Source organism: Saccopteryx leptura, chromosome 1, assembly GCF_036850995.1.
Source record: "Saccopteryx leptura isolate mSacLep1 chromosome 1, mSacLep1_pri_phased_curated, whole genome shotgun sequence".
NCBI lineage: Eukaryota > Metazoa > Chordata > Mammalia > Chiroptera > Emballonuridae > Saccopteryx > Saccopteryx leptura.
The window spans coordinates 150947210-150974089 of NC_089503.1; the positions used below are offsets into that span (position 1 = coordinate 150947210).

The window sequence follows — 26880 nt, forward strand, 5'->3', positions numbered from 1 at the left end:
TGACATTTAAAGGTTTATTCACAAACGTCACAGGCCTGATGCGACAGACTAAAACATTTTTCAAGTCCTTAATTACGAGAACAGCAGCAAAATGTAGGACAGTGGAAAATCAGCATTTGGGAACCCGCCGTCTCATCGGGAACACACGTAAAACGAGAAAGCCCAGGGGCTACTGTGTTCAGGCTGACACACACCGACGCAGGGCTCGTTGTCAGACATGTCCCCTTATTCTGGTGTAAACTGTGCCTGTAGATGCCACAGCCTAGGTAGTGCTGGGCTGCCCCATCTAAGGGGCTACTCCATGTGGCTGCCCAACGGGCCTGCTATCATGTGGTCACTGCACAGACACAACTCCATCTGTAATTAAACAGCAAAACCAGGCTCACATGGATGCCCTCATGTTCTATAAACACATTTCAGAACTATTAATTACAGAAATAAAGACAAGTAATGATGTGCAGGGCATGAGAGTTTATTTTAAAAAATTGTACCATGCTGATCATAATGACCAACAAGCACACACATTATGATGGCTTTTCTCTTGGATATCAACATTGCAGTATTTTTTTTAAAATATATATACTGAAATGTTTCAAAAGGACCAAGAACGTTAGAGAAGTAAAGATCTTAGATTAAAATGAACACTTAATAATTCTGGTGTCCTAACCCACAGAATTAATTTAAACCTCCGATGAATCAGTGGCATTATGACGTGATGTCGTCATGAAGAATAAAAGTTCTCTTTGAAGTAGGCAGCATGAACTTACACTTCCTTGGACTTTAATCTTTAGTTTTCATCATTGAAGCTATATCCACCCCAGCCAAAGTACAGTCACCTAATACACCTCAGACAATTTCCATGCTACCAGAGCACAAGTTTAGTGATTTTACTAAAAAAAGAAGGGGGAAAAAAATCAAACCGCCATCAAAATAAAGAGGCAAACAAAACTGATTTTCAAATCACTTGAAAGGCATTGTGCTTGTCTGTCCAACACGGAACGGACTCAAACTGTAATTAAATGCCATAATTATACTCTCCAAACTTCGGTCATCAAATGAACATTTATACGCACATGGGTTTTGCTTATCAAATAACTGTATTTTGCAATCAGTAAGAGGAAGTTACTTTTTAGAGAACAATGTATATTTGGTTACAGTCCCACATATCCATCATAGAAGACAAAGCCACAGGATATTAAATCTGGCTCTAAAAAGTTACTGAAGGTATAAAATTTCGATCGAAATCATCAGACTCTGATCTTAAAAATTCAACCCATATGAGGTTACTTGTAAGAGTAACTGCTGTTGAGTCATTATTTCAATAATTACCCTTTTCTTCAATCAATGGGACTCACCAACATGTCAAACTGACCTTGACTTCTGCACTGCCATTTCAATACCCAGGGGTTTCTGAGGCAGCTTAAGTCTTGCTTAATAAAACAGTAGCTACTTGAACCTCTCCGTGACAATTTTTACATCCGTAAACTCAAGAATCACATTATTTAGCTCAGCAATGATGAAAACCAGTTGAGGTTTTGGCATTTTGAGCCAGAATCTCTTTGTGCTTTTTAAAGGAAGTTGCTTTCAAATATTTCTGGGGTTTTTTTTTTTTTTTTTGGTATTTTATCAGTCATTTGTATATTTCCCTTATAATCATAAAAGAATGCATTTAAATCATTTTTAATGTTAAAATGTCTTGGGGGGGTATCAGTACTTAACAACAAACAATTAGTTCTTGTTTTCAGCATCTGGAATAGTAGAAATTATTTCTGGTCCCTCCTTAGATCAACACTACTTTTCATCACCTAGAACACTGAATTTCACAGACATCCCTGAAAAGTGTTTGATTAAGTAAACGAGTGAATCACAGTGGAGTCTCGATCAGTTAACAGTGTAGATCCATTTTTAAAAAATCACAATGAATATTAAAAGAAAGTCTTCAAGCTGAAAAATCAAAAAAAAAAAAAAAAAGGAAAGAAAATCCTCCTAAGTGAAACCGAGTGTGCTCTCACTGAGCCAGTGCTATGTGTATCCCCGACTAGACCCCCCTTTCTCCGTGAGGTGGACGTGTTCGTGGGACACTCCAGCCCGGGTCTCCAGGGCGTGGCAGGGAGGAGGCTACACTTGAAGCATCTAAGGGAGCACAGCGGACCTCGTTCCTCCCCAACGGACCTGAGGTCCTACACTGAGCATCTAGTCTCCGCTGCTTTGTTCAGCACCAGCAGGCTCAGGAGACAACACCTGCCGACAGCCGACAGGTGACCCTCCCACCCACCTCGGTGCCAACGGAAGTTTCTGGCAGTTTGTCACCATATAACTGACCTTTCAACTCTTTCAATCAGAAAAGTTGTGGTTACTTAAAAAAAAAAAAACAAAAAAAAACCAGGGGTGGGGGGAGATGGGAGAGAAATGAAAAACCAAGACTCTAAAGGCACAAAGTCGCATAGCTGCTCTAGTTGGAGTTTGTAAACAGAGAACAGGTTGAATTTAGGGAATCCCGATCTGTGAGAGGAAGAAGGCATCCAAGCAGGCTCTTCCCAGCCAGCTTCTTTGAGACCCTTCATGGGTTCTGAGGTCTACAAAGTATGCACTAAAATACCCATACTTCAAAAAAGCAATAAGGCAAATAGTATAATCATTATTCCAAAAGTTACAATGGTAGTGTAGGCATACGTAGTATAATTTAGTTACAATGTGTGGTACTGTTTCTATTATATAACGGCGTTAACTGTTTCTTCCCTACACAATTACAGATTCAGCCCAGTCTCGGTTCACACAAAACCAGCCTTGTACCACACTGAGAGTTGGCCATCGCTCTTGGATAGCAGTTTTTATTCTCGGCAGAAATTATTCTTGAACTGGAGAGAGGAGTCTGCAAATCCAACGTCCAGTCATTACACACTGTCGTATTTGTGAAGAGCTTCTTCCAACTTCTGTGTCACTTTTTGGAAAAATATTATTTGCTGCTGTAAGAAATGCTGCATCTGTGATTTAAAGTCTCTGACGCGGATCTGGTGGAAATGGTGAATCTCAGCCAAGGTGGCGAAGGAAATGGTGTTACAGCGGTCCTGGATGCCATCCGCCTTCTGCATCTCCATCTTCCCCTCCTCCACATGCCTCCGACTCTCCTTCACCTTCGTAAGGGCTCCTGCAGTAAAAAATAGTAATACAATAGTGAAGAACCATGTACATACACCCCAAAGGCACAGCCACACAGTAGACAGAATTGCAGGCAGTGTAAATACTTGCCTAAATGATTTTAAAGTCCTTTGGAATTTCAAAGAATGACTAAGTGCCTACTTAAAAAGGAAGGACTCTGGAGAAGTTCCTGAAAACACCACCACGCTGAAGCTTCCCTTATCCAAACTGGCCTCTGCCATTGACCAAGGAACTACTCTGTGCTCCCCTCTTCCAGGAGGGGGTGGTCTTACTCGGCTGCAAATAACAGGGAATAAACAGCAAGGAATTGTCCCTAAAAAAGACAAACCCAGAAACTCCACACACTTCACCGTCTAAAGAGGAAAGGCACAACACCGTGACGTACGCACACAGGGTGGGCCAACGCAGGCGTACAGCGGTTCCGATGGAAAAACAACACGATCATTAATAAATAATAATACCAGAATAAAGTGTTTCTCATGTACTCACAACTGCCAACCTGGGTCGGCCCACCCTGTATAGTGAGAGTTCTATCTCTAGAAACAAGAGCCCAGAGACGGCAAACACACATCCTTAGAAAGTGTCTCTAAGACGCCCCTGTGTGAGGCTCCAGAGCTCGACTCTGACGCGAGTCGACACTTCCTCCGGTTGGCAATGCAGGGCTAAGTACTGCGTGCCTGGCTCTGACCACACCCGAACACAGGACCCTGCAGAGTAAGAATGCACCTGTCCTTTCGGGACTGTGGGGATGAATGGGGTTTGACTCTGGTCCTAATAATGACCCAGGAGGGAAGCCAGAGGTGCCAGGGCCCTTTGTCAAGAAATGTCACCAAGTATGCGAGGGCGAGGGGAGGGGACTGTGATCCAGGCAGGCTCCGCATGAGGCAGACCGGCTCCCAGAGCGGTCACACAGACACAAAGGCTGACGCGGTGCAGGGGGAGGAGAGAAAGGATGTCGCGGGTTGCTGGGAACCAGCGATGACGAAGCCCCGTCCCTTGAGCACAGCCAGCCCCAGAGAGCAGAGTTCCAGCTCCTCCATCCAGCGGGCCTCCTACTAGACCAAAGGGACAGGAGAGACAGACATCGGGGACACGTGGCTCCACAGTCTGAGGACATGATTCTTGGGGGGGGGGGAATGTGGGGGAGCTGAGAAACTTGGTTTCAGAAATGTTCAGTTTCAGCCAATGGGGAAATATACCAGGGAGATGGCACTATTTCTAAACCTCTCCAAATCTCCCACTAAATAAAGCCCTTAGAGGTTAAACAGTGTAAATTTTATTTCTTTTACAAACAGTTCAAAGACCTGAGAATTTTAAACTTACTGACAACAGGGGTTATGGATACACTTGTATGTGCATTTTTACACATTCTCAGTTATTTTTTCTAAGTGTGATCTTTAAAGAGAAGAGCAGAAAGGGCCCCCACTTGACTTCACCCCTCAGCAGGGACGTGGGGTCTGCTCCACAGAGAGGTCACATTATCGGCATTAACATGGCTTCAGGAAGACCCCTGACCGATGCCCCGCACTCTAAGAGAGTCTGAAGCTTTTTTTACACAAAAAAAGCTGAAAAGGCCAGGAAAGCAGGAGACAAAACTAAAAAAAAAATTCTTTTCAAAATGACTAAGAATAGGAAATTATGAAATACATGTTTAAGATGGTAAGAAAAATAGAGAACAGGAAATGCAGAAGAGACATCTCTGGGCAGCCGACATTTTCGCCATAGTTGACCGGAGTGCAGACCCACTGAGTCTGTGCGAACTCACAGCAGGCAGGTGGCTGCCCTGCACTGACATTCTGCAAGCAGCCTGGGTTCTGCTTCTGAGCCCGGCCCCGCGCAGTGAACATGGGGTCCAGCATGGAGGAACTCCCACGCTGCTGGGAGCTGTGTGAGCATTAACTAAGCTGCAGCTTGTCCGACTCCCAATGAGACCATTGGGTCTCTGAGACCCCAGTCTGTTACACAGAGCTGCAGGTGTGCACTATAAAAACCAATCTATACATGAACACGTCTGACGTCTTCACAATGTATCACATCCGCATTGTTTCAGACGAGATCAGGCGCTTTCAGGGTGGTATGGCCTTAGACAACATCTGCATACATTTCAAAACTCCTGGGCACAACCAAGTAGGAAATGTCTCTGAGACCTAAGGACCTTTTTGCATTTAACAACTTGAAGCTTTTTAAGTGGACGTACTCACGGCGTCAAGAGGAAAAGAAGATTCATTATATTTAGTATATAACACAAATGTCGTTGCTCTCTTCAGAGCCCCCAAAGGTGCTGGGCAAGAACTTGAATTCACTGAACAGGCATTTGTGGAGGATGCAGCGTGTGCAGAGCACAAGGCTGCAACAGGAAGAATCTGGCATTCTAGCATCCAAGTCCTCTTGCCTGTAAGCTCTCGAGAAAGCCACCTGGCCAAGCACCCTGAGGACAGGCACCCACCAAGACAGGGTGACACAGGACCACACAGTGAGTCGTTCCACACAGAAGCTGATTTGTGTCACAAGGGCAAATGCTCAGAGTCCCCGCAGCAGGGCTGAGGACAGGGAGCAGGCCACATGCACACTGAAGAGGCGCAGCCAAAGCAGCGAGGACACGCGCCGGGCGCTTCCATCCACGACTGCTGACTGCCACAGCGTTACGACAGACGTGACTACTGTTTTTACAACAAGGAGACTGAGGAAGCTATCGATATATACTCAAGCTCGTGGAGCCTCCAAATCACCGGGGAACCAAGCAAGAGGTAGAAACGGGGCCCTGGAAGCGTCGATGACTGCAGAGCACACAGGACAAATATTTAGAAGACACTGGAGGGAAGGCTGGGCAGACGAGGGCCCGCTGCCCCCCACTTGTGCTTGGGGGGCTCCTGCACAGCCTCCTCCCCTCCCTAACAAGAACCTTGCCTTTTATCTGACAGGCAATTCCAAGGCCTTGTGAGCACGTAAAGGAAACTCTATAGGTATGGAAATTGTCCCCTGAAATCTCACTAACCTCATTACTTTGAAGTCCTTTTGTATTTGTAAGGTGTCTGATTTTCTTATCTTTGTAGTAACACAATTAGGATACCATGAAACAAAACATTGAAAACAAAAAAAAGCATATAGACCATTATTTTAAAGATCTAAGCCCAAACGTACATGGAAGAAGGGGTTGTGTCCATCTCTTCCCGCACTGGAAGATGATGTAAGTTAAGAATCACCGCTAAAAACAGTAATACATGATCCCTTTAGGGAAACACAGAGCTTGCTTTGGTGCAGGCGGACATCTGGACAAAGAATTATTCTGCAAAGTAGGGACAAAGGACAGAACAAACCACCGAGGAGGGTAAGCACCCAAAGCCAGTTACATCTGGGACTTCGGCTAACCACACTTCCTACAATTCAAATCCACCGGCATAACGTACCGGAGATCACAAGGTGTGTTTTTCAAAAAAGAATTGGGCCTGACCAGGCGGTGGCGCAGTGGATACAGCGTAGAACTGGGATGCGGAAGGACCCAGGTTCGAGACCCCGAGGTCGCCAGCTTGAGTGCGGGCTCATCTGGTTTGAGCAAGGCTCATCAGCTTGAGCCCAAGGTCGCTGGCTCGAGCAAGGGGTCACTCGGTCTGCTGTAGCCCCGGTGGTCAAGGCACATATGAGAAATCAATCAATGAACAACTAAGGAACCACAACGAAGAATTGATGTTTCTCATCTCTCTCCCTTCCAGTTTGTCTGTCCCTATCTGTCCCTCTCTCTGTCTCTGCCAAAAAAAAAAAAAAAAATTAAATTAAAAAAAATAATAATTGGTTCCTGTTATTTCTGAGGTAACAAGCTTATATGCCTGAAACAGTTAAGGAAATACACCCTTTGATCTGACGATTTTCAAACAGAAAACAATCTGCACACATTTCTACACTTCACATCTTTTCCTATTTAAAACTCTGAATGTCACCAGATGGCTCAGATGGCTGAATTTTCAGTCCGGCCCAGCTTCCAAAGAGAATGAGGCTGGACAAAGACACCACCGGGCAACGGCAGGTCACTACAGGCTTGCGACCTGACTTTCAAAGAACTCTGCTCAAAATGCGTCAATGGCGCCCGCACAGCACGGCCCACCGGGCTGCAGGCCACACCCCAGCGTTCCCTCCGCTACACTGCGTTTTCTACCAAACCCGAGAGGTAGAAAAAGCTAAAAGCTAAAAAAAACACGGCCCAGAAACTAAAGAAAAAAAGGAAACATACACTTTTTAAAATTATTTTAATATCATGGAATCAATTCAAAAACAGGCAAAGGTTTTCAAAACCTCTAACATTTTACGTGGCTAATGTAGCAGGAACCTGCCCCCTGCTAGCCTGACCCTCATAAACAGGCCACAGTGCTTTCAAAACAGAAAAGAAGCGTGAGCAAGTAAGGGACAGAAATCACACAATCAGGCTAGGGGGAAAGCAGTCACTGTTGAGCTAAACAAAAGACCCCACGACATGCAGGGGCACAGCGACAGTTTTCAAACAAACAAAAAAAATGAAGAACAGGAGCGATCAGAGGGAAATCCACGTTAGAATGGGAATGTTTAAAGCATATAACTGAAACTGTTTCTTGGGCCAAAGGACAGACATTAGGTAGCAGCATCCGTAATAATAGTGGGCACAGAGAGATTTTATTATGCAAACAGAATGCAGGCCAGTATTAAACTCAGAGATTAAGAAGAGACTGACACATGGAAGAATGTGTGTGTATTCTGAGAGTGTGGTAACATTTCTAGTTCAGAGGAAAACACAACCTACAAGAAGGCAACACTGTTACACAGCTGAAAATAAATCCTCAACATGTATTTAGAGCGCAGGAAAAGGACATTAATGAAAGCGATGCACACCATTTCAGCCGCACCCACCCGGCTCCCGCCCAGAGAGCTGCCCCGGGACAGCAGGCTGGTCTGACCATCTCAGTTAAGCCGCTGCCTCTGTGGAGGAAGGGGGGAGGGGGGACAGAACAGACAGCCTTCCTGAAGAAAGGCTGCCGGGCTGACTGTGAACTTTCCGCTGAGCACTCAATTTCATTATCAAATTAGCTGGGCGAATTGCTAGAATCTCTCCATGGAACAGAGAGTTCCCGCAGAGACTAGTAACCCTAAGACTCAATTCAGGAAGGAGAAGCAGAGACCCCAGGACTGCCTTCTTGGCCCAGGCAAGGCTGACGGGACGCCCCCCAGGGAAGTCTGCAGGCTGACCCAGGGCAGCGGCTTTGAGAGCTGAAACGGCCTTGGAAGCCAAGTGACCTGCCCAGGGTCCCACAGCCAATTCACGGCCAAGCGCTGGCCTCCCTGCTGGCCCGCGGCCGCTTCCCACTCCCAGTCCATGCAGGGCTCCACGTGGGTCCCGCCCTCCACAACGAGCAGCTGACAGAAGGCTCCCTGGACAGACAGGACGCCAACTGGCCTTTAGGACTGTTCCTAACAGAGCCTCCGGGGCAACTTGGCATTCTAGTGACTCTGTCCACACACAGTTCCCAGCAGGGTGCATTTTTACACTTTAACGCAACTGCCCAGACTCCGAGAAAGGCACTCTGCCCTCTTCCACCTCATCAAACACAGCTCCGCAGAAGTCATGTCCTAAGGTCACCCCGTCACCCACCATTCTCAGCTCGCCCCACAGTATCAGCCCACGTGCAGGCTAGGAGGGGTGAAGCGCGAAATTGCCACCCTGGTTCCCAGTCCCCTGTGCTCAGTGCGAGAGGAGCTGTCACACACATGCGCCATGATCACAAAACAAAACGAAAGAGTTTATCAGCACATGACACGGTTCATTACCATAACCTAAAGGGCTCAGCCATGAAGAAACTCCTTTTATAGATTCATCATGACCCAAGAGGTGGGAACCATTTCTGAAAGCACCACATTATTTACATAGCGTGCCGCTGTGTCATTTCCAATAGTTAGAACCGTTTCCGAGGCACTTCCGTGTCATGTGTGGGTTTTCTAAGACGAGTGTGGCAGAGCTCTGTGTCCCCTGGCCAGTCAGCACCTGTAGGAACCCTGCACGCCTGCAGACGCCAGCAGACTCTGTCCTCCACTCTACACTGAGCCGTGTCGTTTCCTTCAGATGTGCACACAAGTCGCCGTCCTGGAAACTTCTGACCCAGAAAAATGAGAGGTGGGTAAAAAACCCTCCCAAACACTCTGCTACCCCAGGCATCCCACACTCCGCTGAAGAAGCCCCTCTCTTTCAGGGTGCAGGGCCCCCAGGCTGGACGGCTGCTGCAAACACTCACAGCCCACCAGGTCCCCTGCCCGCACCTGAGCTTGGCCTTCCTCTCCGCCAGCAAATCTCTTACTCCAGAATGTTCTGTCCCTCCTAAGCCCAGTAACACAAAAGGCCTGGTCACTAAGCAACAGAGATTCCAAAAGCTACACTTTTCTCCCTTAAAAAAAAAAAAAAGCAAGCACTTGATTGAATTTTGAAATCTTGAACATGCCAACAACATGAATGTGATTTTCTGTCTTCCCAGGGCTGTGCCCCAGAAAAACCGAACCCCATTGTGACAGGCGGGACAGCAGACGGCCGCCCAAGACTGGACGAGGCCTGTTTTTCCTCATTTGCTGGCACACGTAAAATGTCGAAAGAAAATGCTAATTTGGTCCAGTGGCCTACTTCACTCTTATCCTTCATCACTGGAACCCGCCCCTCCCCCACCCTCCCCCAGTCCCTGCTCGGCCCCAGCAGCTCCTCCCCCCTTTCCTTCCTCCCTGCCAGTCCCCACCCTCCCACTCATGACTCTGTGCCCCCTCTGCTCCAATATTTAATTTTTGATTTTTTTTTTTTTTGAGTAATGCATCTCAAAAAACAAAGGCCGACACCACCTCACAGAGAGGGCAGGGCAGGGGGGCCGCCCATCCTGGCGGAACAGTCCCAGGTCCGTCCAGCCTCTGCTCCGGGCTCCCAAGTGTCACTCACATTCTCTATCCCCAGACCAGAAGCAGTGGCCACTCCCACCGTCAGGGCAGAGAGTTCACACTCAGGAAACCTAAATCCTTTACAGAAAGTGTCGGGAGCATGTGAACCCGGTCCGCCCAGCCCCCCAACTCAGGCACTGTGGTCACACCTGGTCAGGCACGGCTTCCTCCATGCAGACATCAGGGCCCACATGCAGCCCCGTGCACGGACAGGGCATGGCGCCCTCCCTCACCGCTAGGGAGCTCTCTGCAGGGACAGCAACCCAGTGCCAGCCTCCAGGCTGGACCTCCGAAGTCTGCTCCTGACCAAGTCAGGCTGCTGGGCTCTGGGTATGGACACATTCATGAACTAAGGAGGGCACCAACAGGAACAGTGAGCTCAAGTCAGCAACAGCCAAGTTTGGAAGGGACTGAATGAAGGTCCTTAAAGCCGAGAACTATCAAAATTCAATGATAAAAAAAAAGTATAATTCACTTTCAAGTCATAAATATAACAGATGACAAAGAGGACTTCTGAATCATTTCAGAAAGTAAGATAGTTGGGATAAAATAAATTGTCAAAAAACACAAAAGCCCCAAAACAAACAAATGGAAAAACCTGGCTGCTGGATGAAACACTCAGCATTTGGAGAATTCAGGTAACCACCTAACACGCTGGGTTTGCACGAAGGCACCTGGAGCATCGGTCTTAAAACATCCACCTGCCTTCACTCACCCGCCCCTACGGACATTCACACAGCTCTCTTTGCTCCACAAACAAGGGGGTTGACATGTGACTCCAGTTCCTGTGGCTTATTTGGTAAAACGGGCTGTTTATGGCTAGAACATTTTATCCATATATAAGGGTTCTTGTAGCTCAGCTTATGTTGAATATTAAATGTGTGATATCGTTATTAGGGTGGTGAGTTCAGGACAATTCTGCACACATAGTGTGTTATTTCAGAAGCAGTGGATACAATGGTGAAGATGTTAACGGTCTGTGGCCAAGCACCCACAGATAAGAGAATTTACATCTGAGACATGGGAAAGTATCTATCATTTTTCTACAGACCGTTTATCCACAGAATCTCTATAAAATGAGGTATAAAGACTACCCCTGATAACCCTAACATACAAGAAAACGTTTTAAAAAGAACCAATTTTATAAAATAAAATTCACATAAGGGTTGAAATTCAGAGAATATAACTGATGTCCAAGGCCTGCGGTTCCTAATTCCTAATTTCATCCTTCTTCTGTGACCTGAGACATGTGCACTGACCCAGGTCCACACAGACAGCCGGCGCTGGACCTGGCTGCCAGCCACCGGCACCGTGGGTCTGGATGACTCTCTGACACAGAACACATTTGTAGGAAAGAGGAGACTAGGATTTGGAAACTACCTTCAACGAAACGTTAAAACCTTAGTTCTTTTTCTCAGAAGATAAAGAGAGACCGAAGCTAAAGTAAGTGGACCTGAAGCTGCTAAACAGATGTTCCCCTCTCTGTGGGGCAGGGAGGAAGGGACAGAACCGAGTCCTCAGAACCAGGAAGCGAGGACCCCGCCCAGGGCCACAGCCACCAGTGTGAGTGCTCCTCACAGTGCAGTCGGAAGAGTTCTTCCAAAGAAGACATCTGGCTTTCAAGTACCTTTCCAAAAGGATGTCAAGTTGTCACCGCAGAACTGTGGCCGTCGTGTGTTATGATCACTAAGCTTCAGGGATGATTCCTAAATCTGCTGTTTTAAACTTGAGAACAGCCTGACCAGGCAGTGGCGCAGTGGATAGAGCATCAGACTGGGATGTGGAGGACCCAGGTTCGAGACCCCAACGTTGCCAGCTTGGGTGCCGGCTCATCTGGTTTGAGCAAAAAGCTCACCAGCTTGAGCCCAAGGTCGCTGGCTCGAGCAAGGGGTCACTCGGTCTGCTGAAGGCCCACGGTCAAGGCACATATGAGAAAGCAATCAATGACTTTTTTTTTTCTTTCCCCCCTGTATTTTTATGAAGCCAGAAACGGGGAGAGACAGTCAGACAGACTCCCGCATGCGCCCGACCGGGATCCACCCGGCACGCCCACCAGGGGGCAACACTCTGCCCACCAGGGGGCGATGCTCTGCCCCTCCGGGGCGTCGCTCTATTGCGACCAGAGCCACTCTAGCGCCTGGGGCAGAGGCCAAGGAGCCATCCCCAGCGCCTAGGCCATCTTTGCTCCAATGGAGCCTCGGCTGTGGGAGGGGAAGAGAGAGACAGAGAGGAAGGAGAGGGGGAGGGGTGGAGAAGCAGATGGGCGCCTCTCCTGTGTGCCCTGGCCGGGAATCGAACCCAGGACTTCTGTACACCAGGCCGATGCTCTACCACTGAGCCAACCGGCCAGGGCCCGAGACTGGTGTTCTTAAAAACAAAGCTCCCCAGGTGATCTGACCACTGTTGGCTTCAAGCTGTGGCTGGAGGTGACAGAGGGAGGTCGTGGAAGGTCAGACAGGGTGTCGACGTGGTCAGCCTGCATGTTAGAGGGGCAGGTCATGGTGACAGGACTAAAAGGTGGCTCGGGAGGTGAGGCAAGACATGATGAAATCCTGAACTGAGGAGGTGTCTCTGGGCGCAGAGAGGAGGACACCAAAGTGGTGTTGCAACGAAAAACTGATGATTGATGCTTCTCATCTCTCCGTTCCTGTCTGTCTGTCTCTGTCTATCCCTCTCACTGACTCTCTCTCTGTCTCTGAAAAAAAAAACAAACAACAAAAACAAACAAACAAAAAAAAACTTGAGAACACCTTGACCCTGCGCTGCCCTGCCTCTCCGAGCAGCAGGGACCAGGTTTCCTGTGGCGAGAACTCTTTACTCGGGCCACCTACAAACTTAGCTGAACTAGGTAATTTACAACCAACTAGGCACAAAACAAAACTCCTGGAAATACATGTCTTAGAACAGAGATAACACACAAGTCATAAAACAGGAACACTGACAGACGACCCAAGCTGATGCTGGTCAGTATTCCGTGAAAGAGTCTCCCTGTAGACAACAGGTGGCTTTTGTGACAATCACAATTATCAATATAATAAAACGCCCAGAAAGCAGGATTTCTAAGACTTTCTTCCATCCCACGTCTTAGCCTGCCTGTTTCCATTCCTGGCCTTGCGACTCTCTGTCACCCAAACTTAAAACCTCAAAGGTAACTCTAGACTCAAGAGAGCCACCTCCTCACGCACTGCCGTGCTACCGGGCAGGTGTCTCGTATTCACCTGCTCCTTTCCAAAGCCACCCTCGTGTCCAGTCACTCCAACGGGCCCTTGGGTCTGCACTCAGCCGACAGGAGGTCCCACAGCCCTGCCTGGGGCCAGGCTGCACGCTGAGGAGGGACGCCTCCAAAGCCTCAACTTGTTTCTGTGGTTCACCGCCTGTCCGTCTGCAAATGGAGATAACGAGAGTATTTAGCTCCAAATCTCCTGCTACACTGAATAGAAAGCATGGAGCATCGTGACTGGCACAGAGCAAGCCCTCAAAACCCATTAGCTCTTTTTACCACGAGCCAGGTGCCACCCTTGAGACTAAGCTTCAGAGCCTGTGGACTGCCTACAGAATACAATCTGATTTTCTAGCAGGCAAAACACTTGTCGTAGCATAAATAGCCCTGGTCTCCTAATCAGCTGTGTGATCCTAGAAATGACTTAACCGTCCCAAGCCTTCGTGTCCACAGGCACCCAGTGGGCATACTGCCTTTTGGGCGGAGTTAATAGCTGTACTAGGCTGAAAAGTATCCCCCCAATTCTCACCCACCTGAAATCCGTGACTGTGACCTTCCTTTCATGTGGCACATAACGACGTTTTGGTTAATGATAGACCACGTACATATACAACAGCAGTCTCACGAGATTATAACGGAGCTGAAAAACCCCTATTGCATAGTGACGTCCCAGCTGCCCTGACGTTGTAGCTCAGTGACTGCCCACGTGCTCTGTAAGCAGACCTGCTGCTCCGCCGGTCATACGAAAGTACAGCACACACCATCACATACAGTGCACGGCACTCGGTAATGACAATCAACGATTGTGTCACTGGTTGTGGCATTTACTACACTATACTTCGTACGATTATTTTAGAGTGTACTCTTTCTACTTATGAAAAAAAAGTGTGACGTAAAGCAGTGAGCATGTGTACACAGACAGTGGCTTCACACACTCGTGTTTACCCTGTCCACTGACGGAATCCTTCTCTCTTGGGCATGATTTAGTCTTGTGTTGCTGTGCACAGTAACACGCGGCACAGGCAGGCAGTCCAGGGGCAGCAAGCAAGACCACACAGCCCAGTGTGCAGCAGGCTGTAACAGCTGGATTGTGTGAGTGCGCTCAGTGATGTCTCCACAACAAAACTGCCTAGCTACACATTGTTCGGAACACGTGCCCATCGTTAAGCAGTGCGGGACGATTTGGAAACAGGGTTTCTGCACACGTCATTAGTTTAGGTGAGGTCACTCTGGATTCTGGTGGACCCTAAATCCAATATGACTAGCGTCCTTAAGAGAAGAAGAGAGGACAGAGACAGACACACACAGGAGGAAGGCCAGGTGAAGGTGGAGGCAGAGACAGGCATCTCCAGGCCAAGGAGCAGCAAAGCAAGGTCACCAGCAGCCACCAGGATCTGGAAGTGGCACAGATTGGCTTCCACCCCCAAGCCTTCTGCAGGAAGCATGGTGCCCCCCACCCACCCAACACCTTCCTTGCAGACCTCCAGGCTCCAGAGCTGTGAAAGAATACATTTGTTTTGTAAGCCACCCAGTTTGTGGTCACCTGTTACAGTGGCCGTAGGAAACTAATACAACAGCTGGTAATTAACACAGCATTATCTGCTACGCAGAACGGGTATCCCACGTTAGACAGGAGGGAGCAGGCTGAGAGAGGAGAAGCCCGCAGCCTAAGGCTCTGCAGTGAGCGGTGGGAACGCGAGCCCACGTGCCTGTGGACGCCACGCTCATGAGCACGCCCTGCCACACCTGTTCAGACACCACATGTGCTCTGCCTAGAGGCCGCTGCCCACAACCCCAACAACCGCCACTGTCCCTTATACCCCAACTGCCTGGCTGACCAAGTCATGGGTCAGATTCGTCCCTATTTGACACTTTGGAAGTCGAAGCAAACTGAGGCTTATAGAGCCATGAAAAGCAGAATCATTCAAAATGTGACAGCCACTCTCAGCTCGCATGCGGTGAACAAGCAGGGAGCAGGTCCCCTCTCCATCCTTCCTGATGGCTGCTCCACAGCCGCTCGCCTGCAGGTCCGTCTCTCTCCTCCCCGCCATTCACCTGCCACTTTGGTGTCCTCCTCTCTGCGCCCAGAGACACCTCCTCAGTTCAGGATTTCATCATGTCTTGCCTCACCTCCCGAGCCACCTTTTAGTCCTGTCACCATGACCTGCCCCTCTAACATGCAGGCTGACCACGTCGACACCCTGTCTGACCTTCCACGACCTCCCTCTGTCACCTCCAGCCACAGCTTGAAGCCAACAGTGGTCAGATCACCTGGGGAGCTTTGTTTTTAAGAACACCAGTCTCGGGCCCTGGCCGGTTGGCTCAGTGGTAGAGCATCGGCCTGGTGTACAGAAGTCCTGGGTTCGATTCCCGGCCAGGGCACACAGGAGAGGCGCCCATCTGCTTCTCCACCCCTCCCCCTCTCCTTCCTCTCTGTCTCTCTCTTCCCCTCCCACAGCCGAGGCTCCATTGGAGCAAAGATGGCCTAGGCGCTGGGGATGGCTCCTTGGCCTCTGCCCCAGGCGCTAGAGTGGCTCTGGTCGCAATAGAGCGACGCCCCGGAGGGGCAGAGCATCGCCCCCTGGTGGGCAGAGTGTTGCCCCCTGGTGGGCGTGCCGGGTGGATCCCGGTCGGGCGCATGCGGGAGTCTGTCTGACTGTCTCTCCCCGTTTCTGGCTTCATAAAAATACAGGGAGGAAAGAAAAAAAAAAAACAAACAAACACAAGAACACCAGTCTCCAGGCCACAGGCACCTCACTCTCCACAGAACCAGGGTGGCCACGCCTAGTTTATAGCTGTAGCAGCTTTAAGGTTGACTCTTGAGAAGCAGCCAGTATGTGGCCCCCGATTTTTGTACACGGGGTTCCCTCTGCCCAGAACGTCCTTCCCTCACCCTACCAGCTCGGTGAGCTTCCAGTTGCTTTTCAACACTTTCCTCAGATGGAGACCAGGAGAAGCCACTCCCAGAGATAATTACCCCTCCATTCTACTTCCTACATGCCATATGCCCCTCCTGACTGTGCATGCCAGGCTGCGGGGGAAGCTATGACATGCTTCTCAGTCTCCCTCAGTGACTTGGGCACTGGGCACGTGGTGTCTCAGCCATCCTACGCTCATCAAACCTACCCTAAAGCGTCTCCAAGGTCAACAGCGCACGCACGGTCCACCTGTGTCCCTCCAAAAGTCAAATGTGATCATCCTTCAAAGGGGAAAGACAAATGCCACCCACACCCACCCAGGCCTCTTACAAGCCTAAGCCTCTAACAAAACCAGGCCTCTGACAAACCCAACAATGACTCTCCGCCCCCTGGACCCCAAGGACTTCCGTTCCCATTGTCTGCACACATGTTCAACCTCCTTCCCGGACCACTCAGCACCCAGTGCTTCCACACTGCCATCTAACACACGACGCGCTCTCTCTGGACCCAGGGCTTTGAATTAGCAAAAGAGACCCCAGTAAAAGTATTATAATGGAAGCTTACCAGAGAGGAGAGATGTGTGTATACCAGTGTGAACACCAACAATCAATATCGAGTGACATCGTGAGGTATATATTAACTTTTCTGACACAGAAAGTTAATCATTTCAACCTTCCTCGCATAGACCCAGTAAATTTCAAAAAGTAGTTCATAGATACCTAAGTCTAAGATTTTAAAATCACTTACATGTTAATGAACAACTTCACCCATAAAACATGGTGAAGATCCTATCTTTATTTCCTACATACTTTTAAACGGTTACCCATATCCATATACATAGGAAAAACGGAAGCATTCTATGAATCACAAAAGACGTCTACTTCAAAATCAACCAAGAAGTCCTTATGGAGTGCCCACATCGTTAACTCAAAAAACACTCACTACACACGTACAAAACTGTGGGCTCCGTAACACAGGAACACAAACCATGACCCGGACCTAACCAGCAAGGGGCACACGCAGTCGCTGGCACACCAGTTGGCGTTCTCCCAGTGGTGATTACACGGAGAGGGCCAGGCTGCAGGTGGCATGCGCTGGGGACTTGCGTGGGCTCTGAGGCTGACTGTGCATGTGTCAGGGTGGGAGGTGCGGACCAGAACGCTGCAGCCTCAAGTCCTGACTGCCCCTCCCCACCTGTCCATTCACAGCCTTCCTCACCTCAGGGACAGAAGCTCGATTCCTACTGCTGGTCTGACCAAACACCCCCAGCGTCCCTCCGGATGGCTCCTCCTCTCTGCCATGCCACACCTGATCCCTTAGGCAAAGCCTGTTTATTCTGCGTTTGAAATACATGCAGTGTGGGACCCCTCCCCACCGTCTCTGCGGGTCCCCACCCTGGTCCAAGCTTCCAAGCCTCTCATCTGGATAAGTAGAGTAGTTTCCTGCCTGGTCCCTGGTCCCATAATTGACATCTACCCCAGCTGTCCACCATCCCTTGGCTCAAAACCGTGCTATGGCTCCCTTCTCACTTGGGCTTTTACTGTAAGTCCTGACAACGACCCACAAAGCCCCACACTTCAGACCTCGCATGGCCTGGCCTCCTGCTCAGCTCCTCCCCAGTGCAGCCGCCTGGCCCCCTCTCCGCGTCTCCGCCTGACAGGCACATGCCCCTCATGCCTGGCCCTCGCAGCACCCTCCGCAGAAAAAAAACGCTGCCCAGACATCCACCTGGTTGACCCCCTGACCCCCTCCAGGCCCTGCTTAGATCTCCATGAGGCCAACCTGGACCATCCTTTTAATACTTCATCCTGCCTCCCTGTGCCTGCCTGCCCTGTTCCACGTTGATTCTGTCCCCTGACATACACCACACTCCACACACAGTATGGTCACTGTGTTTGTCGTATCTCCACCCTGCTGGCTATAAATCCCACCCGGGCAAGGGTCTCTGTTCTGGCCACTGACACAAGTCTAGCATCTTTAGATGTTTAAGAGTACCAGATCTACAGTAGGCACTAAAATATTTGCTGAATAAAATCAGGGTTATCCTCCAGAGGATCTCATCACTAACTATAATAATTTATATAAAGCTCCCCTCACTAACTAATGTCTTCCCACCTACGAAATAATGTGTGAACTTTCTTATCATAAGAGGAAAGTCCAGTCACAGCAGGCAATAAAGAGTTCTATGGAAAGGGGTAGAAATGACATGGACTAATAAACGCAGTCACACCGAGACATAGTCAAGATACAAACACAAGATCATCAGCAGGAGACTGTGTCTACTTGTGGAAAGGAGATAGTATTCAGAACTCAAAGTGAAGGAGACTCCCCTGTAGGAAGGAAAACCCGTCACTTTTCCTCTGTCTGGTGGCCCTGTTAATTATCCCCATCATCTGGGTCAGAGGGAACCTGTCCAGGCGTCCACACCTTGGCTTCAGAACCCAGGAGCCCCGTCTGCAGCGGGCAGCCAGGCATTCATCACATTTACCTGCAGCGCTGGCTGGGCTAGGCCCTTGATGCATGTTTGCCGATCTGAATGAAAAGCCCATGAACACCACCACCTGGGAAACCACGACCCTCCCGTTTTCAGACGACAGGAACCTGGAGGAGGGTGCAGCTGAAGGACACAGTGACAAGCTGGTGACTCCAAATACACCAGCGTTGACCGTCACCACTTTCCTGGTGTGGCTGTGCTACACCGGACAGCCGCATGCAAGGACAAGATCTAACCGCTACTAGTGGCTTTCGTGGGTTTTCATACATACTTCTCTGCCTGCAATTCTGGTGGTAACAGGCTAGCTGGTGCGAAAAGACAGCTGGAATGTGTCCTTTAATGGAGTGGCTTTCGTGGTAAAAGTACTTTCCGACTTTTCAAAGTTAAGCATTTAGTGAGCAGCTACGAAGAATGGTAACATGTAATCCTCACGACAACCGTATGAAGAAATGTCCCCAACTGTCCGCGGCTCCCTGCCCACCCACATGCTGCTCCCCAATTCCAGGCTGGCCCACAGTGACGACTCTGCACATGCAGTGTGTGGCGTGCCTTCATGCTTTCCCGGGCAGGACTGACTCAGCCCCTGCGCAGCCTGGGGGGAGGGGTGTGTCTCAGCACCCTGGCACATGGCCTTTCTGTCACAAGTCAAGGACCTCCTTGTGAATCAGAGCCCTGCCGTCCCTCCGCAGACACAGACCTAGTTCGTGCTCTGTCCTTGCGGGGTGACAAACGGTGCAGTCTTCTGGGCACTGCTTCTCCAAACTGGGCCAGGCGTCACTGGGACATTTTCTCGTGATAATCATTTACCACAGAGCCTCTTACATAAACAGCAAGTCAAGTCAAACTCGATACTAAATTATGATTTTAAAATACTTTTGAGACAACACGGTGGATTTTTATTCAGCCTGAAGAAAAGGAACGTAGGTAAAGGGAAGTGTTCTGTGACTGTGACACCCTTTCTCCTTGCAGGACTTCTCGGCCATTTGGAAATCTGGAGCTGGCTGGGCAGGGGACCCTGTGTGGGCAGCACCTGAGAGCGGAGTTGTGGGTCCCCTGGCCCCTTCGGGCTCTTCAGAGATCAGCCTACAGACTGGGCCTCCCAGAGTGATTCCCAGGAACCCTGAGAACCAATGGAGATGTGAGCAATGTCCCCTGGCTTCAGGACCGAGCCTGTTCGGGACCAGTGACACTGACATTTTAACCACAGAACTCAGTCACCCATTTCAAAAGCCCCTAAGGTAACCTTATTTCACTCGGGAAGTTCAGACTGGGCCAAAGGTGAAGGCTACAACCGAAGTCTCCCTAAAGGCTAGCTGGGGTTGGAAACAGGGACTAAAGCAAAAAAAGATGAATGACCGCACCTCCTAGCCCTGAGCTTTCATAATGAGGAGGAACCTGTCCACAGCCCGCTTAGTGGACCTTCTCTCTGTGCCCCTGGCACCTCCCTCTCGGGGCTATTTTTAGCCCCAGGAGAAGGGAAGTGGACTGGGAAGGGCCCACTGTGGCCAGCCTTACCCTGCCTGCCCCGTTGGGGCTCCGCTATCTTTAATTAATGTGGGCGGGACACGGGACCAACCCTACCCGTGGGGACCAAGCACAATGGTGAAACCCTACCCGCCCCTGGTCAACCGGCTGGCCAGCCACAGCGGGTGTCCAGTCCTGAGGGCTGGGCTGTTCTCCCCGAGCAGAAGCTCCGTCTGGAGGGTTGACAGAAGGCAAAGAAACAGCCCCTGAATATTTCATGTCAGAGTGCAGAACCCAGGACAGCCTGTCCACGGACACGTCCAGCCCTGTGTCCCTGCTCTGCACCCACAGGCACGTGTCACCGACCAGTCACTTCGTCGTGATTTTGTTCGGGATTTCCTCGGGAAGAGAGCAACTTCTCTTTCAGTGACCCTGTCCAGCGGTCCAGCCCACAGTCACAGACAGAACCAGCACCTCTCATCACCCCCCATCTGCAGTCTTCCTTCTGCAACACTCCCCGCGAGAGGAGCCCAGAGTTGCCATTTGCAGTGAGGTTCATTATATATTAATCACACCACAAAAACAGAACTGAGCAGACTCAGAAAACTGATCAATGTGTGCTTAGTCGTACCCCAAACTCACCAACATCAGCATTATAGAGGGCAAACTGTAGGCAGGAATGATAAGAACAAGAGAATCAGGACCACAGGGTCACAAAGCCGGGACAGACACATACACACCGCCCAGTCAGGGACCAGGGACAAAGAATTAAAGGGACTCCTCCTTATGACAAAGGAAAACATGAATAAAAGTCAGACAGATTCTGAATGTCCACCCATGGTACTGCAGACTAGAGTAAGCTGCCTTCTTCCTACACTCGACTCCACTCCTCGAAATAGATCTGTTTATCTAAGACTCCATTAGTTGACAAAAAAAAAATCACAATTCTAGAATTCTCTTTTAGCTAAAGGAACATATGGCTCTTTTCAATTCTGCAGAAAGTACTTAGAGTAAAACTATCACTAAATTTAAGTGATGGTTTCCATGCTAAGAACAGATAGACAATGCCAGCCCACCACACATCAGAAAGGACACTGGAGTTTTCTGCCGCCACTCAGATGCCCATCCTGAGACCAGATGTGCTCTCTGAACGGACCGTGAAGGCAGGTTGCAAAGCACAAGGACACTCCCACTGGGCAGAAATGCTGCTCCCGGACCAAGTGCCGGGGAAGCGCTGGACAGATGGTCCAGCAGGACCTGCTTCCTCTCCGCTTTTACAACTTAGCCCCTAGGGACAGGAGGGGACGCCCTGAGATGACTCAGTTACAATATGGGAAAAGACCACTCCCTTGGCAGAGAAAGTCATGATGCCACTGACACCTGCCCGGCCCACGCTGGCCATCGAGCCTGCAGCAGCAGCAACGTGGCAGCTCCCTCTCCATCTCCGCACTGTCCAGTGTGGCAGCCACCCGGCACAAAGCACTTGGAATAAATACACTTAGTGTGACTGAGGAACTGGAAATTTTAAATTTTACTTCATTTTGATTAAATATAAATAGCCACCTGGGGCTCCCAGACCCGGTGTGGAACAGCACTGGTCTAGAACAGAGAACAGCAGTCTCCTGGTGAACAGAGCAGCTCTGGGGAGCCAATGTCCCTTCCCCTCAGGAATTAAGGGAGGAAACCTAATTGACTCCCCTTTGTAACTGCTTTAGAAATTAAAAAGCACTTTTTAAATTATTACTATTAAGTGAGAAGTGGGGAGGCAGAGAAACAGACTCCTACATGTATCCCAACTGGGATCCACCTAGCAAGTCCACTAGGAGGCAATGCTCTGCCCATCTGGGGCAGCTGTTCTGTTGCTCAGCAACCAAGCTATTTTTAGCACCTGAGGGGGAGGCCATGGTGCCATCCTCAGTGCCTGGGGCCAACTTGCTTGAATGAGCCATGGCTTGGGGGGAGAGAAATATAGATAGAGAGAGGAGGGAGAAGGGTGGAGAAGCAGATGAGCACTTCTCCTGTATGCCCTGACAGAGAATAGGACCCGGGACTTCCACAGACCAGGCTGATGCTCTACCATTGAGCCAACCAGCCAGGTAAAAAAGCACTTTCTAACCCTCTTCTCTGTCATGTTAACACACAAAGTAGCAGCACAGCTTTTTTCTTGCCATGGCTATGGGATGTGAAGCGTTGAAATAATTATTTTGAATTTTTAAACAGCTCCCAACGTTGAAATATAAACTCTGGACCAAATGTTTGCAACAAAAGATTGTTTAAATTACTCAAAGATTTTTATCTTTTGCTGTTTTTCTCCTCTCAAAAGTCAGTTGAGACCTTTGGTGAGATTACACTGAGACCTTGGAGGAAAAAACAACCCGAAAACAAAATTCCAAGTGCTCAGACTCAAAAAGGATCATTCCAATAACAACTGTTAATTAAGGTGGTGGGGGTTGGGGGGAGGGATGAGCTACTCTTTACAACCACAAGCTCTAAACACCCGTAACATGTTCAAAATGCTTTAAGCCTGTCTTATGACATTCGTCTCCTCTGCATTCCTAAAATTCGCCAACACGAGCATCCCTAGTCATCACTGGCTGTAAGCGCATGCCTCTAGTCTCCCGCACCACACACACTACAGCTTTAAATGGCAGCACATTCTAAAGACTCATCACCAAGGGACGCGGGTTCCCTGTGCATCACACACCAAGGCTATGGTACAAACAAACCATATTGAACACCAACTGGTATTCTTCCCGAGGTGCCTGATGATATTATGTGTGGTGCCCCTGAACCTTTCAATGACACACACAAAAAAAAGAAAAGGTACTTACTGGTTTAAACGAAGGAAGTTTCTCAAATCCCAAGCCACAGGAGACAATTTTTAGTTTTAGGATTAAAAAATATATATAAATAAACCATATGGTTTAACAAACTATATAGACTACTATTGTAAACACAAAGCAGAGCTTAAAGCAAATAGCATACCTGTTCTAATAAGTTCAAGAGCAGGGCACTTGACCCACAGTGTGGTCTGAATGACAGGGAACCAGTGCTGGCAGTACCAGCCACCTGCACGTGTCAGAGCCTCAGGCCTCGGGCTCCAGCCTGCCAACTATTTACCAAGAATTTACATAAGTTCACAAGAATATGTAAAAAGGCACGTAGCCTGGCCCCAGAAGGATGTAACACAATGGAATTTAAATGTTAGGTTTTGCATTCAAGGCTCAAAGAATCAGTCCTACCAATACAAACCAAAAAGTCAAGTATTCATAGCAATTTACTAAAAAAAGAAAAGGTAAAGTCGAAGTTGAGGCAGGTTCAATAGGGGCTGACAGAAATACGGTTGCTCAAACAGCTAATTCAATCTTAGATAGAGTGCCTTTACAAAATGTAAACTGCCAGGACAGTGACTCTTCTCTGCTCCACTGGGTCTGCAGATGTTTCAGGGTACTGCCTGTTAGCAGGGGCCTGGAGGGCCCGCCCCCTGGTGAGTCAGGCCGTCACCCAGCTGGAAGGGGAAGGAAGCCAGACTGCTGTCTCCAAAGGTCTGAGGGCTGACATGTTGATGAGGAATGGATTGGTTTAGGGTGGTTCCAGGGAACAGAAAGAGCATGGAGAGAGGCAAATTTCAGTTCAACACAAGTAAGGAGATGTCTAAGGCCAGGCTTGCTCATCGCGGCGCTGGTCCACCTGAAACGGCAGGTACACCTCCATCCTGAAGGCCAGGCCTGACCACCCAAGAAGCTTATCACCCTCCAAAGAAGCTGGGTGGGACTACTCCCTCCTCCCCCCACCCCACACTGAACAGAGGGCACAGGCACGCAAAACCACCTCTCCAACCCTCTCACTCTAGGCACTCCATCAGAACGCAAGTCAGTGAGGGCCGCCAGGACGGGCACCACCGCTCTGCTTCATTCTACAAAGTCATCCCGCTGCGGTTCTCAGGGACACTCACAATCACTAGCAAAACAAGTTCCAACAGTGGGCAGCATCTGGTACCTCGCTAGGTTACCAGAAACAATGCCCTCAGACACGAGATTCAGATTCCACACGTTCTGTGCAGTTTCTTATCTCCTTTTCCCAATTAACATGAATTTCAGTCTTGACAGACTCCAAAACCAAAATGACTGAGTTTAAATAGATGTTCCTAAAACTTCCTGAATTCTACCAAGCTTGCACGCGCTTGCACACGAGAAGCAGGTAGTGCAGAAAGTTCTCAGGCTGCCCCCTGCTAGTACCTGGGAGAAGGGCTCCGAGCTTTTCCACCCAAGCAGGTTTGAGGTGTGTAGACAGAGAGCAGAGGGGCCTGTATTTGCTGATGCCCATCCTTCCCCATTATTCCCACGCTTCCAGAAACCCATCCTGGAGTGACACTGCAGTGTTGACAACAGATGCCTAACCTGGCTGGCCATCTCCTTGCAATAGTACCTCAGACACAGATTACAGATCCCCCAAGTGTACGACGCAATAGTCAAACCCCAAAACTATCTCATCAAAAGGACCAGTCCGGAAGAGATAAGAGAACTTCGGTCAAAGCCACCCCCAACAACACATGGCACACCATCAGCTGCAAAGCCAAGCGTTTTTACCTTTCTGCACGTGGATGATGTCGGGAAAGTTGGCCAGGTGACCCTGGTACAGCGCTAACAGGTCCATGACGGGGTCCAGGTCCTGCCTGGGCTGCTCGGCGAAGAGCTCGCCGATGGCGTCATAGGCGTCTCCAGTGAAGGCGATGGCCTGGTTCAGGCCGGCTGAGAAGGCCTGCTGGTCCAGCTCGAAGGCCTGGCTAAGGCCGCGCAGCGACTGGCCCACCTTCTGATACTCCTTTTTGAAGCCCGTCACCTGCTTGCGCGCGAATTCGGTGGCCGTGTGGTTGAGCTGCAGCGCACTGTCGTCCATCTTCTTAGTGAAGCTCTTGAAGCCGTCGATACGGCTTTCCACCTCCTGCAGGTCCAGTGCGGCGGCAGGCGGCGTGCTCAGCGTCAGGAAGAAGTTGGCGCCCACCATCTCGTCCCTCTCGGCCTTCCTCTTGCCCTGCTTCCAGGCCTTCTCGTCCGTGCTGCTGGGGCAGGTCAGGAAGTGCTGGAAGACGTCGCACTGCGCCAGCACCGGGTGGCTGGCCATGTGGTTCATCCACCAGATGAGGCCCTTCCTGCGCTTGGAGATGAAGTCCTCCTCGAAGCGGCCGGTGGCCTGCTTCTCGGGCAGGTGCGGCACTGAGATGACCGGGAACTTCTCGGCCAGGCGCGCGTACAGCCAGTCGAAGTGCTTGTAGCGCCGGTGCACCGGCACCTGCGTGTGCGTGGGCACCAGCTTGTAGGAGATGTAACTCTTCATGCCCTTGAACTTGGTCTGCTTGGTGGGGTCGTCGATGGTGCACTGGAAGGGATAAGGGTTCTCCTGCCACTCGGGGCCGTAGGGCCCCAGCACGACGCAAAGCTTGTCGCCGTCCTTAACGAAGCCCGACGCCTCGCCCAGCACGAAGGCCTCCCCGCCTGACTTGACGAAGGTCGAGAAGCGGTTCAGGTTGCGGCTCACGGTGGCCGAGCTCTTAGCCCCCGACGGCTGGTGCGGCGCGGGCGCCGGGCCGCCGCGGGAGCCCAGCGACAGGTCGGAGCGCGTGGACAGGCGGTAGCGCCCAGCGCCCCCAGCCGACGACGAGCCGTCCAGGTCCGGGTACGTGCCGCTGCCCAGCGCGCCTGGCTCGTCCGCCACCGTGGAGCTGTCGTCCCACTCGTCGTCCCAGTCGTCGTCGCTGCCTTGGCTGGCCTGGTAGCCGCCGCCGTAGAGCTGCTGCGGGGACGGCTGCAGGGCGCCCCCGGCGTACGGGAGGCCGGCGCCCGGCGGCTGGAAGATGCCCGGCGGCTGGAAGGTGCTGGGCGGCTGGAAGGTGCTCGGAGGCTGGAAGGTGCTCGGAGGCTGGAAGGCGGAGGGCGGCGCGGCGGACAAGGGCTCGAGGCCACCGGGCGGCACATTGGCGTAGCGGGCCGGGGCGCCGGGGCCGCCGTCCGCCGCGGGGCTGGGCTCCGGAGCGCGGATCACCTGCACGTAGGAGGCCGGGAAGAGACCGCGGTCGCCGCGGCTATTGACGCCCTCCAGCCAGCCCTCAATGTCCTGCTCGCTGCACAGGCTCAGCACCTCGTGCTCCCGCAGCGAGATCTCGCCCGGGTTCTCCGACCTGAAGTCGTACAGCGCCCGGGCGCGCAGCGCCATGGTGCCGGCCACCGCCCGCCGGGCCGCCGGGGGCCCGCGCACGGAGCCCGAGGCCGCGCTGTGCGCCCGCCCGCCGCCGCCCGCGCCCACCGCCCGTTCCGCGCGCCGCCGACTGCGAGCCGAGCCGAGCGGAGCCGCCGGGGGGCGGGGTCCGCGGCCGCCCACGTCCCCAGCCGCGCCGATCGACTGCCGAGCGCGGGCGCCAGGCGAGAGCAAGCGATGTCCGAGCCGCCGCCCGCCGCCCGCGCCGCGGCTGACCCCTGGTGGCCTGGGCCGCGCAGGGCGCCGGTGTTCGCGGCGGGGGCGGAGAGCGCTGCCCCCAAGCGCACTGGCTGGGACATCTTCTGGCCCTTACATTGGGAAACACGTGCTAGCAAGTGAGTGCGCACAGTGTTTGCACCCCACTCCGAGCGCGCGGGGACTGGAGAGGGGCTGTCCCGCTCCGCCGCGGTTGCACCATGGGGACACAGGTGCCCTGA

General features: G+C 50.9%; 1 protein-coding gene across 1 annotated transcript; it reads right to left on the reverse strand.

Annotated features, from left to right (window-relative positions):
* SNX18 (sorting nexin 18) lies at positions 1-26548 on the reverse strand. The gene is made up of 2 exons (XM_066377738.1): positions 24778-26548; positions 1-3148 (listed from the first exon to the last, which is right to left on the reverse strand). Exons 1-2 carry the CDS (start codon positions 26399-26401, stop codon positions 2895-2897), a joined length of 1878 nt encoding a protein of 625 aa, XP_066233835.1. The 5' UTR covers positions 26402-26548; the 3' UTR covers positions 1-2894.
* Between the last annotated feature and the right edge of the window lie 332 nt (positions 26549-26880).